This window comes from Eleutherodactylus coqui, chromosome 4 (assembly GCF_035609145.1).
Source record: "Eleutherodactylus coqui strain aEleCoq1 chromosome 4, aEleCoq1.hap1, whole genome shotgun sequence".
Classification (NCBI taxonomy): Eukaryota; Metazoa; Chordata; class Amphibia; order Anura; family Eleutherodactylidae; genus Eleutherodactylus; species Eleutherodactylus coqui.
The window spans coordinates 237,365,476-237,380,275 of NC_089840.1; the positions used below are offsets into that span (position 1 = coordinate 237,365,476).

The 14,800-nt window shown below is 42.8% G+C and overlaps 1 protein-coding gene across 2 annotated transcripts in view; it reads left to right on the top strand.

Annotated features, from left to right (window-relative positions):
- SEMA4G (semaphorin 4G) overlaps nucleotides 1-14,800 on the top strand; it is a 233,950-nt gene that overhangs the window by 166,050 nt on the left and 53,100 nt on the right. For both annotated transcript variants that reach the window (XM_066600936.1, XM_066600937.1), the window contains exon 9: nucleotides 9,138-9,301. In XM_066600936.1, the coding sequence (XP_066457033.1) occupies nucleotides 9,138-9,301 (164 nt within the window). The remainder of the gene's footprint in view (nucleotides 1-9,137; nucleotides 9,302-14,800) is intronic.

Consider the following 14,800-nt stretch of genomic DNA (forward strand, 5'->3'; position numbering starts at 1 on the left):
TGTGTTTAAGCTGCAATACCAAACATGGCCTATGGAAAGATTGGCGCTGTTTCTAGAAGAAAGTAGCCATGCATTTCTTCTCATACAACCTTTTGCTTCAGAGGAAAGTTAAAAGCATAAAATGTTACAATTTTATGTTGTTTATATTAAAATAATATATTTCAATTATATTTTTGTTAAGGATGAGGGTCACTTAAAAGCAGGTCTGCATTTCCAATGCAATTTGTATCCTGGTTTTCCTAGGGGGCTTACTCTTTTTCTGCTGTTACACAATGGCGCTATCTGCTGGCTGAACCCAGTACTGCATGAGGTGACACGTTGGATAGGCTCCGACAGCAGAGAGGCTGGCAATATACAGTAAGAGAACCCCAACGGACGTCTTCCAACATCGGAGCTGTACAGCCTTAAATCATAATGTCTTCAGAGGTCAGACAGTGGATTGGAAAGGGTTATCGGTGCGCTGAAATGGAGCCTTTCAGACAGCCACTAGATCGCTGTGCTTTCCAGCGCCGCAATTTTTGAGCGGAGTCTGTTTGTATTTTTGGGCGTTTGGCGCACCTCATCAACGCTTTGCCACGTTCATGTGTGAAGGAGGCCTAAGCGTCAAAATAGGATGGAGGATAGGTGTCCCACTGGTCATGAGAACAAGGTTCCCCCTGTCCACTTCCTATGGAATTGGTGATGGTGAGCCAATGTGCTGCTGGCTCTATTCATTTCTATGGGATAAAAGATGATTTCAGTTCTTGATGGGACTGCTGGGGAGCTGGGGACACCCATTATCATGATCAGTAGGGTTGGACCCCACCGATCACACACTTTCTTATTCCTTATGTGGCGCAGAGTGTTAAGGCAGCAGTATGCAGTCTTAAAGGGGTTGTCCCGCGGCAGCAAGTGGGTCTATACACTTCTGTATGGCCATATTAATGCACTTTGTAATATACATTGTGCATTAATTATGAGCCATACAGAAGTTATAAAAAGTTTTTTACTTACCTGGTCCGTTGCTGGCGTCCTCGTCTCCATGGTGCCGACTAATTTTCGCCCTCCGATGGCCAAATTAGCCGCGCTTGCGCAGTCCGGGTCTTCTGCTTTCTTCTATGGAGCCTTTCGTGCAGGATGCCGGCTCCGTGTAGCTCCGCCCCGTCACGTGCCGATTCCAGCCAATCAGGAGGCTGGAATCGGCAATGGACCGCACAGAAGAGCTGCGGTCCACGGAGGAAGAGGATTCCGGCGGCCATCTTCACAGGTAAGTATAGAAGTCACCGGAGCGCGGGGATTAAGGTAAGCGCTCCGGTAAGCTTTCTGTACGTCCCTGCATCGGGGTTGTCTCGCGCCGAACGGGGGGGGGGGGTTGAAAAAAAAAAAAACCCGTTTCGGCGCGGGACAACCCCTTTAAGCTCTCACTCATGACCTGAAGGTTGGTCACTGCTTGGTTCAGGTGGTTAACTTAGCCTTCTATCCTTCCAGTAAAATGAGCACCCAGCTTGCTGGGGGTAATAAGTAAATTACCTGAAAGTGCTGCGGAACAAGTTGGCGCTATGCAAATAACATCCCTTTCCCTTCCCCCCATTCCCTATTCTGTTGATCAAGGATACATTGATATTTTGGTATAACCTGTTTAATAGCCAATTCTTTGAATAAGCCATTAACGTGTAATCGGTAGAGATGTGACCTACCCAATGCCCTGATGTATAAGGAGATTAAAGGTTCTGCAGCTCATTCTGAGCTTAGCCATGTTCATTTTAATGAGCTGCCGTACCAGCCGCTTGGCTTCTTCATTCTCTTAAAGGGGTTGTCCCGCGCCGAAACGGTTTTATTTTAAATTCAATAGGCCCCCCGTTCGGCGCGAGACAAACCCAATGCATGTGTTAAAAAAAAAAACGTTTAGTACTTACCCGAATCCCCGCGCTGCGGCGACTTCTTCCTTACCTTAGCAAGATGGCCGCCGGGATCTTCACCCACGATGCACCGCGGGTCTTCTCCCATGGTGCACCGTGGGCTCTGTGCGGTCCATTGCCGATTCCAGCCTCCTGATTGGTGACGAGGCGGAGCTACGAGGACCAGCTCTCCGGCACGAGCGCCCCCATTCATCAGGGAGAAGACCGGACTGCGCAAGCGCGTCTAATCGGGCAATTAGACGCTGAAATTAGACGGCACCATGGCGACGGGGACGCCAGCAACGGAACAGGTAAGTGAATAACTTCTGTATGGCTCATAATTAATGCACAATGTACATTACAAAGTGCATTAATATGGCCATACAGAAGTGCTGAACCCCACTTGGTTTCGCGGGACAACCCCTTTAATTAAGAATGTTGTTCAGACCATTTTTTGCCCAATTTGTGCAATTGAAAATTGGTATGCGCTTATTTCTTTATTGAACCTCCTGAGTCCAGAATCCTCAGTCCAACACTGGAGTAACATAAAAAACACTATCAGAAGAAAAGGGGGGGGAAAAAACACAATTTAGAACGGTATCGGACAATTTTTACTAGTTGTTCTTGTAGCGATAGTACTGCTGCAGCTAATGATTTTGGGTTTGTTTCTACTGTACCTCAGGGTCTGGATTTATTAGGGCCCAGAAGGAGGTGATCTGAGCCATCACCCAATGTCATTTCTGTCCTTCATATTTTTATGGAGAACTGTATTTTCCTACATTATGGCATTATTACGTTCTCCTAGGAGGATTCTGCAATACAACAATTGGCGTTAGTAATAACAAAAGCCGGCCGTGCCTATGTGAGTGATGCTGGGTGGAAGTTACGCATCCAGTACTTATCATGCCTAATCTCAACCAAGCTCACACATTAATTTCTATAGAGGAGGAAGGCAGTATGACTGCAAATCTCCTCCAGCAGGCTTCTCCCGGAGGATGAAATGAATTAATTAAAAGCAAAAAAAAAAAAATCAAAGTATCAGAATCCATCACATGTAATGGAATGTTTATGGGCGCCTTAAACCTGCGCGAATACTGTTCTAGGAAGGAATTCTATGATAAGATAGGAAACCGAAATAATTGCTGTTTACTACTTACGAGCGATGAATGGTCTTATTATTCTGTCAGTGTAAGCAAACACAGATTGCACATCGCTATCGTGGTATTAGATTAGTTTAATGTGGGAAATTTGCAGCTTTTTGTTTTATTGCTTGCGATGTGTACTCGGAGTACATTGTGTTAGCAGTGCTTCTCACTTTAGAAAGAGTCCTTTGGTTTGTTCGTCTATATAAGTTATTCTACGATTTAGGGTCTACGGTACAAAAAATGTATAATTTGAGCTTACTGTTTGAGACACTTTTTGTAGCTAATTTACTTGGACCTCCTGAGTTATCATGCCTTAATCAACCTTCTGTTTTTACAGTTACCTTACACAGTAGAGGTAGTCTTGACAGGTCCGATTCTACGTGTATGTGGGGCAGTGGGTTACAGTTACACTAGGCCTGTGTACTCCCACCCTTTGCTTTAAAGCATACAGCGTGTTCATGCCATTTTGTCATATGTAGCCTACGTCCAGTGAACCCTAACAGCTACCAGTGTTTACTTTCTGGTGATTCTTGGCGTGAAGGTTGACTACTGCAGAACCAATTTTCTCTAACCAGTCATTGAAATGTAAATTGTCAAACCCATCTACCCAACCATATCAGCTGATCAAACGCCACTGTAAAATGCATTTCCTGACCTACCTTGAAAAAGTTTGTTATAGAATCATAGAATAGTAGAGTTGGAAGGGACCTCCAGGGTCATCGGGTCCAACCCCCTGCTCAGTGCAGGATCACTAAATCATCCCAGACAGATGTCTGTCCAGCCTCTGTTTGAAGACTTCCATTGAAGGAGAATTTACCACCTCCTGTGGTTCTCCATTGATCACCCTCACTGTCAGAAACTTCTTTTCTAATATCTTATCTGTGTCTCCTCCCTTTCAGTTTCATCCCATTGCTTCTAGTCTGTCCTTGTGCAAATGAATAGGGCTGATCCCTCTGCACTGTGGCAGCCCTTCAGATATTTGTAGACCGCTATTAAGTCTCCTCTCAGCTTTCTTTTTTTCAAGCTAAACATTTTCGAATCCTTTACCCGTTCCTCATAGGACATGATTTGCAGACGGCTCACCATCCTGGTAGCTCTTCTCTGAACTTGCGCCAGTTTGTCTATGTCTTTTTTAAAATGGGGTGCCCAGAACTGGACACAGTATTCCAAATGGGGTCTGACTAAGGAAGAGTAGAGGGGGATAATTGCCTCACGTGATCTAAACTTTATGCTTCTTTAATACATCCCAGAATTGTGTTTGCCTTTTTGGCTGTTGCATCACATTATTGGCTCATGTTCAGTCTATGATCTATTAGTATACCCAAGTCTTTTTCACATGTGCTGCTTTGCTCAATTCCTCCCATTCAGTATGTGCCTTTTTCATTTTTTTTTGCCCAGATGTAGGACTTTGCATTTCTCCTTGTTAAATACCATTCTGTTAGTCACCGCCCAATGTTCAAGCTTTTCTAGATCTTTTTGAATACTCTCCCTCTCTTCCCTAGTGTTAGCTATCCCTCCTAGCTTTGTGTCGTTGCCAAATTTGATCAGTTTCCCATCAATTCCCTCCTCCAGATCATTTGTAAAAATGTTGAACAGCACTGAGCTTAGGACAGAGCCTTGTGGTACCTTGTGGTTGTTTAGGGGGTCCCTGCCTTAGCTCACTCCACTCTGGCCTTTCACAACCTTTTTGTATCGTTGTCTGTGTACCAAGGATTTGGATCCTCATCTAGCGCAAGATGCATTTAATCTGGGCAATGCATTAGATGTATACCAGCTGATTTTGGTGGAATTGGCAGACTATCTAATTTGTACAGGGGCTTCCAGACTTGTCCGCGATGGCAGATGATGTGGAAAATTAAGTATTTTGATTTTCAATTTCAATATGTCTGACCCTTTGTTCTCAGAGAGATGAGCTGTCGCCATAGTTGTCCGGCAGTGGCTTAGGGTGGCTTTACACAGGGCAACTCTTGGCCGAAAAATCACATAAGCGAGCAATTTTCGACAGTACTTGTTCCGTGTGAAATCATTAAGTAGTCACTAGCCACTTTATTTCAGCTCACTGAAACTAAGCGACTAGTGAGCGGCGACTTGCTCAGTGTAACAAGCCGTCGTTCATCTATGAATGACTGCCTGTCAACAGTGAATATAGGCGGGGGGGTCAGAAGAGATCTCCAGCATGCTCCACCTCTGTTCACTGAACGACTATTGCCCCTGTATGAAGCACAGGAGCAGTAGTTGTTGGGATGTATGTTGGGCACTCATGCACCCAACAGTCGCCCATGTAAAGGCACCCTTATTTCCCTTCCCCTATTGAGAAGACATGTATGCTTGGCTGAGCATGCATGTTTTCGGGGGAATATAGAGAGATAACTGTCGGCCTATCGATGGATATCTTGTGCATGGCCAGATTAATTTATGTTGATGGGCCCCATTCTTGTGTCAGGTGGTTGCCTACAATGATGACAATACTGATGACTTATTTCAAGTGTACAACATATAATATATCTTCTTGAACTGAAGCACTATTTGGCTGGATGGTAAATACTCCCCTTCGCATTTTATACATTTAAGACCCTTTTGGATTACTTATTTTAGATGTTCTCAGCCATTTACACATTCTGATACTTGTCCAGTCTAAGCCACACGGTGGTAAATCATATTATGTAAAAAAAACATTGTTTAGTGAGAAAAACAAGTTCCAGTGATGTCTGAGAAGACAGTGACTTGAGTCTAGTGCTGGTCTTGTGCTCATGGCCATCATAAATCATCTGAACACACAGATCCAGACCTCTGTTAACAGTTTGTTCTGTTATTCTGATAATTATTAGTATTTTAATAGCAATAGCATGTTTTATTCCATTATGCAACTTTTACAAGATATTTTTATGACAGTATGAATTCCACTATTCATGTTCCCAGGAACATCCGCCCTCTGATTTTGCAGTTATATGACCTTTTGACTGGAGTGGTTACTGGTTCCGCAGTCCAACTATTACTAATTGCTATTGAGAGACTAGGTTATTGTACATGGCCATGTATTGGTTGTAGATCAGGGGTGCACAGCCTGCGCCCAGGGGTTACATGTAGACCACAATGTTATTCTGTACAGCCCCTAACTAAATGGATACAGAAATGTTGTCTGTGTGGAGAAGGGACAGGCAAGTACTAATGGGACACTGGGTCCCATCTTTAGGGTTACCCATCTATCAGGACGTCCATGGGGTCCCTGAAGTCTTGTTTGGCACTCTGTAAAAAAGTAAATGGGTCAGAGGTGGCCATCTATGCATGTGGCTTTTTTTATTAGGTGAGACAGAGGGACACTATTTGTGGTGGGTACAGAATGGCACTATTATTTGTGCAGACATCACAGAAGGTCACTATTATTTGTTGAGGCATAGAGGGGGCTCTATTACTCCAAGGGGGCACTATTTGTTCACACGGGGGTTCTATATTTGTGGGATCACAGAGGACATTATAACTTTGATGGGGACATAGAGGGTATTATTACTTTTCCAGGGCATTAATTAGTCATTACCTTTTGTAAGGAAGGCACAAAGGAAAATGTTGGTATAAAAGAGGGCACTATTACTATGAATTAAAAAGGAGACCTTATTTTTTTGTGGTGGGCACTATGAGAAAATAGTCCTAACCTAGGGTCATGCCAGCTTTCATCTTTCCCTTAAATATGATTGGAACGTTAGGAAGAAGTAGTGGGCACATAAAAGGAAGTATGACTCTATGATCAAACTACTAGGTTTTTTTCATTACTATGGAGACACATAGGTCTGTGCAGGAGCTGCAGACACCAAACTATAGGAAATTAGGATTTCGGACCTTTTAGAATGCGGTTTCATTTTTCATTTTAGATGTGTTCGAGCAATAAAAAGAATTGGTTGCAAAGGTGTACATGGCTTGAAATAGTGTTCTGTTACTTGTGGTTGCAGTTGCGGGTAGTAGCTAATCATAAAAAATAATAAATCGCCAATGGTCATCTTCTCTAGTCCACCTCGTTGTAAATGAGAGCCCATTGCACAGCAGGTCATAAGTATGGTATATGGGTTGTACTATAAAGAATATATAGTGCCCTCTGGCTTTATAAAGTTGTTCACTTTCTGTTAATTATTAACCTGTGAAATTGGCTTACTTAAATATTTCATTATGGGGAGACGACAGGCATTAGAAGTAGACAGATAATTTCTACCACAGCAAATAGCTGATTAGGAGGCATTTCACAATTTTCTTTCTGATACTGTTCCTAGATAAGGAGGTGTTTACCATGTCAGGAATGTAGGTATTGTAGTCAGTGACTCATTGGAATGGCCTCCAATACTCCCATATCTGACTGGGGCAGAGCCATGGATAAGGGCATAAGTCCTACTAGATAAGCGTGTTTGAACACAATCTTGTTGTCACTCATTAAGTTGTGGAACTTAACCTTAAAGGAGTTGTCTCATGGCTGACTTTTACCATCTCTCCACAGGACAGGTGACAAAAATCTGATCGGTGGGGATCTCACTGCTCAGACCTGACCCATCCCAAGAACAGGGGTTCCATGCCCCCCTCTTCTTGTCACTGTAGGATTGATCCGCCAACCGGCTATAATGTCAGATTGAACAGGAGCAATGATTATGCATTGCGGTCTGCAGGTTCATTAATTTCAATGGGGCTAATGGGAATAGCTGTGTATAAGTGTTTGGCTATCTCTGCAAGTCTCATTGAGAATTAACCCTTTCCAATCCAATTTGTATGCTGGTTTTCCTAGGGGGCTTACTCTTTTTCTGCCGTTATACAACGGCGCTATCTGCTGGCTAAAGCCAGTACTGCATGAGGTGACACATTGGATAGGCTCCGACAGTAGAGAGGCTGGCAATATACAGTAAGAGAACCCCGACGGACGTCTTCCAACATCAGAGCTGTACAGCCTTAAATCATAATGTCTTCAGAGGTCAGACAGTGGATTGGAAAGGGTTAATGGAGCAGTACAGCGCATGCACAGCCACCACTCCATTCAGTCTGATTTTACTGGGCGTCGGTGCAGCGATCCCACAGTGACGAGAAGGAGTGAGCACAGGACCCCCCGTTTTCTGTATCATCAGGGGGTCTCAGCGGTGAGATCCTTACCCTTTAGACCTTTGACAGCCATCCTATGAGTAAGTGATAAACGTCAATTGTGAGACAACCCCCTTTAGTTGGTTTATACATTTTCAACAGCTTATTCAGCAAACAGCAATTTTTCCTGAATCCCCCATGCACATGAATGATCAATTTGGCTGAGCATTCATGTGTTTTAAATAAAGACAATGAAGAAAGCCGCAGCTAGACAGCTCTGGCAGTAGCTTATCTCCATGGGGAACAAAAGGATCAGGCATTTAAATATAACATCCGTATCCTTTTATTGGATGGTCCCTATACACCTATATGAGAGTTGTCCAGTCATGCTGAAATCAGTGGCTCCAGATGACTGTAGTCTGTTTATGGCGGCCTTTAAAGGTACATCGTCTGTTTACAGTAATCCTTTCCAGATCCAGTTTGAATGGCCATGTTTCATGCCAATCATTTCTTTATGGAAAATTAAAGTTCAAAATCCGAACCAGATTTAGAGGAGCCTTAAGGCACAGATTGTTTGTTGTCTCAGACGCCATCCATCAAGTAGGCCAAAACATGTAAGACTTTGAAGGAGCTTTTCCAGACTTAGATATTGATGACTGATCCTTAGCATTGGTCATCAATATCAGATCATGGGGTACCGAGTCCAGTCACCCTATTGATTAGCTGTTTGAAGAGACTGCAGCCTCTCCTTGGTTCTATCTCCTTCGTCGGTCACATGGCCTTTCTGCTACTTAGTCACGGTCAAGTGAATAGGATTGTACAATGGAGCCTAGTACAAACACTTGGCTATCTCTGGTACTTCCGTAGAAGTAAATGAAGTGGAATAAATGAATGTGCATACTAGACCAATGCTCCATTCATTCAGGAACACTTTGTACCTCAGTTTCCTGATTAGCAGGGGGGCTCAGCAGATGGACCCCCACTGGTCGAATACTTATCCTATATATAGGTAGTACGTTAATTTTGTGTATTTGCAAATAATAATGCAATTTCTTTACAATTACAGAGTGATATAGGAGGCAAGAAGATTCTGCAGAGGAAATGGACATCATTCCTGAAAGCAAGGTTATTCTGCTCCAGTCCATACTCCGAAATTTTAAAGAGTGCTTACACCTTAGATGTGGGGAATTGGGAAGCAACCATCTTCTATGCAGCCTTTATGTATCAATGGTATGTTTTATTCTTTTTTTTTTCTTTATCCGCATTGAGTTTCCTTAATTACTTTATTGTAAATTTGTCTACATTTTTTAAAGACCTCTATTGCTATAGTTTGATTCTATCAGATTGATGGTTTTGTTTTTGGCTGTTTTTCCTTTCTCCGAATCATGTCTCAAACACTTATGAGGCCCCGTTCTTCCCATATGATCATTGCTACTCTTTAGTTTGATGTTTTTGCTGCTTATCATGCATGTATATAGAGTTGCAGTATAATCAATGTGAAATAGCCATTTAAGCAGAGATGAGCGGCGCCCCTGACTATGAAGCTGTATGGCGCTCCAAATGTGTGTTGGAATTTGTGTCATCTCCTTTGATTGACTTGACACAGAATATTTAGTCAACAAGCTGCTGAATGGGTTAAATCACTGCTGTCCTAAATATTCTTCTAGTCTATGGAACGTGACCAGTTCCTGACTACTGAAGAGATTGTTTTCTGCATGCTGTTTTCCGGCTTGGTGTGAAGTTTGCTACTCAACTTCCACTTTTAAATACTCCAGATGTGCGACCTGTCACACACAGAATACCTTCTGTGATAGAGGGAAGAAATACTCGTAAATGTACACTATTTACAATGTTTATCACACTAAGCAAAATCTATAGAGACATACCGCATTGTTTTACTGCCAATGAAGAACATGTCTACTAAATACTATTTCCCCCTAGGTGTCTTGGCTCTTTGATTTCTAGTCCCTTAAACCTGCTTTTCAGGGTTAAACTTAAGAGAAAATGAAAATTCTGAAATTCAGTAATATATATCGGCACGGCAAGTTCCCCTCTATAAAATGATATATTGGATTGGGAATTGTTTATGAACACCAACGCAATCAATAGCCTCAAAAATAACATTAGTATTTATTTAAGCTTGTGTCGAAGAGAGAAGCAATATCGGACCTGAATGCTGGAGAACTTCAAAAGCCTTAAATACCAAAAAGTTTGCAAATATGACGGAAACCTAAAATCAAAAGTTCCAAAACTCTACAATTTTTGGTTGTAATTTTAAATGTATTTTAGAGATGGTGCCCATATTTCTGAAATCCAAGTTCACCTGAACTAGACCAAACATGAAGAAGAGTGTCTTCTCACATATACGTCATGACCTCATAAAGACTCACAAAAGATCATATTAGACTGCTCACATCTGCATCCGGAACCTCTGGCATGGATCCAGTAAATAGTCCCATATGAAATAGTGCAGCATTTCAGAAGTCCAATGGACCATATCATAGTCAGTGGGGTTAATTGGGCTCCAGTGCTGAGAATCAAGTACCAAATCTGGGATTTTTGTCATTTTCATTGTTTTGCTCCTGTGACAAAGCCAAACAATAGCAAAAAGTCTAAGTTGACTGTGTTGCAAAACATAAGAATTTCCGTGTTTCCTATTTCTCCTGGTAGTTCTCAGCAGGACACCAGCTGAAAGCATGGAGAAGAAAGGATCTGTATACAGAAGACAGCGCCCCAGCTCGGAGCGCTCAGTTGGATACCAGCTGAGCGCTTCAAGAACACAGCAGCTGTGTACAGAAGACAGCGCTCCAGCTGTCTTCTGCATACAGCGGGAACCTTCATTTATACACTAATAAGCTCTTAAGTAGCCAATTAGCTACTTAAGAGCTTATGCAAAGTGAACGCTCAAAACTGTCACTCAAACTGTCATTTGAGTGATCATCTTGCCATGTAAATGCGCACAACGATTATCGCTTTAAAGATTGCTTTTGAGCGAATTTTGAGCGATAATCATTGTCTAAATGGGCCCTAATGCATACAACTGGCCAATATTAAACAGAACATGTCATTTACCAGTTCTTGACTGCCCATAAACTAAAAGCATACGGGTGGCTAATTCCTGAAATGGGGTAAAACGTCAAGTCAGGAAGTAGTTAAAAAAGACCTATTGTTTAAAGCTTTTATAGTATGCTCAGCCAATGTTGTAAGAATTTCTGTTTTCTGTATTTTTTTAAACATTTTTCATGTCACTATAGATTTAAAAAAAAAAAAAAAAAAGCCTGAAATCTTGCAGTTTTATCTCTGGCCACTAAGCCTAATAGGCTGATACTTCCTGTTCTACAAAGACCTCTTTTCAGCAGTTATCTTATTATCATCATCACAGGCAGGACTACCTGCATATAGATAACACAAGATCCACCGTTGACAATAAGTATGAGTTGGTCACAGTTGACCTTCTCCACCTCCCGGCTGAATGGCCTCTGCACAGTTCACAAAGTGCTCTCAACACTCTCCCATAGAATTCAACAACCCTCTTCAGTCTAGAGTTTCCTATAGTTGAAGCCACTGCTTTTATAGCATATGTCTAAATTCCGTTAGTAGCTTAGGCAAGAGGGTTGTCCCCATAGTCATGTACAGAAAATAGAAGGAAACAATCCTACAAAAACCATGTGCATCAGTAATTAGTAAAAAAGAATATGTGATGCCATCCCTTTATGCTCCTTAGCCTTGGGACATCTGATTGTTGTCCCAAGGGGGAGTGAGCGTTTCTGAGGCGTTAAACATATATCCCAACAGTATGTGTCATGCATTTCCATCAATGCGGATTTCTATGACAAGCTAGTGGCCACAAAGTAAAGCGCATCTCAGGTTATTGAGAGCATATGAGTACTCATTAGCAGTGACATGAGTGGGATAATTAGCAATCATTTGCAAATGACAAGTGTTATTTTTATCCTAATGGTCCCATTGTCTGGATTTATGCCAGCGGAGCACCTGTTGTGTTTGGAATTGTGACTCAACAGAAGCCTCTTGGCGCTGACTTCATACGAGACAACCATTCATGTGGTGACAGTGACGAGAGAGGGGGCCTAGTGATTGAGTACAAGCTTTTCTGTTAACAGATGCCCAAAATTACGCCAAAAGAAAACTATGTGAAATATTGCCAAGATTATAGAGAATGATACTCGAGCAGATGGGGGTTTGTTTGCTAATATCTTGTGAACTATCAAATAAATATTGAGGAAGAATAGATTCCTTTCCACCCACACCCTGCTTGATATAAATGAGTTTCTGCCTGTTGATTGGCATCATCCATCTGCTACTGTTCTGAAATTGAGCGTTTCACAATGTTGTAAAAATTTATTCTTTCTTTTTGAGAAACAGAAACTATCCTTTTGCTTCCCACCTAACCAAAAATGAGGATATTCCCATATATCGCACATCCTACAAAGTGTGATTCATTTACTGTAATAACCTACAGTAATTACATTTGCTTGAGCTAATTTTTTATGTATTGTTGGTGTCGTCTAGTGGAGTGGAGCTCCACTACAAAAAATAAAATGTGACCTCCTCCCCCCCCCCCCCCCCCTTCTAGTGATGATTAACATTGCCGCACCTTATGCATCCTTCAGGCACTAGACTGGAACATCGGGTGTAGTAGCCATGTGGGACCGTAGAGTAGTCGGGAAGAAGCTAGAGGTCATCAACAAGTAGTCACGGTTTGCAGTATCAATGGAGAAGGTGGGTAGTGGTGTTGGGAGGAGAGCCAGAGGTCGTCAACCGGTAGTCACGGTTTGAAATAAAAGAGAAGGTTTGGGAGTAAAAGCCTGATCAAGGTAGTGGGGCACAATAATCATGCAAGGTACTGGAGGAAGGGCCAGGCTTTTATAGCATGTCCAATCAGGGGCAGGGGAGAGCTAATACAGGGACTGGCTAGCAGGAGCTGGGAACAAGTCTAAGGTCCATCAAGGGAGCTGTCCAGAAGATTAGATATCTCAACAGGGAGAGCTGCCGACTGGAGCACAGGAGGTCCTGGGTTTGATCCCTGGCAATTAGAGAGGACTTGGTGCTTATTTGCGTCTATCTCCTTTCCATGATGCTTATATTAAGGAGGTTATTCTGCCCCCGTTTTTTTCTTTTAATTTGTCATGGAAAAACAAACTTTTTCTCCCCTATCCCTACCCACTGTTCTCACCACTGCAGCAGGAAGCAAAGATTAGTGGGGGACTGAGCACTGTTGGAATGGTAGCAGCGGGGAATCTGGTGAGGTGAGCATAACTTTTTATATTTTTCCACCACCCTAGGTAGGTTCAAAAAACTTTATTTTGGGGGGTCGTGGTGGTGTTTTTTTTGTTTCAATAGAATGTGGAAGTGTCACGTACGCAGGGCGAGGGCGAGGAAGGAAAGGCTCTTAGGTTGTGGAGTGACTGGTACCCAACTTTCCAGACTCCTGAAAAGCGACCATGAGCCACAGCCACAACTCTACAGCAACCCACCTGGCCCTGCACTTATTAACAATTTGTCCCTCACTGGACAAGAGGAGAGAGGGGAAGGGACGATACCTATCGATCCCACCTCTGGTCCTCAAACACTCTGCAGTATTGCAAGCTGGCAGTCGTTAGAATACAGGCTGGTTTGTATTTAGCTTCCCCACACTTCGGCACGCATGCGAAGCGGAAGCACAAATCACCCACCTGATCCGTTCTAACGCACTCCAGAGCTCTACAATCTGCATACAAAACGCTGCCACCACCAATTTGGTTACGGTAAATTGGAACCCGATTTCTGAATACAATCTTCGGAGAATATGGTTTCGTGTTAACACGGACGAGGCTCACTAATTAATTTAAAGTTTAATTCTCAAAGAATAGAGCAGTGCTTATTTACAGAAAAAATACGAAAATGATGTTACAAGATAAATGGCAAGAGACTTACATATGATATCACAAACAGTAAAATAACAGGGATTAAAAGAAGAGTGTTACCATTCTTTGGCGTGGAGTCGCGCCAGAACTGCGGACCAGACCTCACGTATAGTGACCTCCAAGGGGCTGACCCTGAGCACACGTCCGTGTGCGATTTTTAAACTCTCACTGGGGTAACTCCCACATAGTTCCTTCCAGCCCCCATGGGGGTTGGCTCATCTTGGAACACATAATTCCTTGAAATACATATTTCCTTCATAACTCCGTGTGGGTGTGACCCACCATGAAAATATGACAACGATGTTTCCTGTTGTGATTTTACGTGTGTTTTGAGCCCACGCATGATTAGTTTTGGACGCATCTGATCCGAGATACGCAATCCTCGGTTTCTGAGCGTCGTGCAAATGTAGGAGTCCCTGCATCTTATTTGTGGGGATGCGACGTTCCATAAAATATCCTCGTCCGCGGGCTGCGACGTACAGATCTTTCATAATTCCTAAATTACATTTTCCTTTGTCTTACGGGCACGTTCTTTTGTTAACTTTGCCTCCAAAAGTTATCAGGTCAGTTACGACCATTTGGACCAGTAAGGGAGGGAAAGAGCAACTGAGGTGTGAAGCCTATTTCCTCTCCTTATTTCCTAACAAACATTTGCTGGCTCTGGCTCCAGAGGGGCTGTAGGACATCAAAGACCCCCTGGGGGAGAAGTGTAACAGCCTTTCCTGAAGTCTACTTCAAAGGTAGCTCAGCACTCAGCTTTCCTATATGCGGAAAGACCATTAACTCTTCTCTCTACAAACTATAC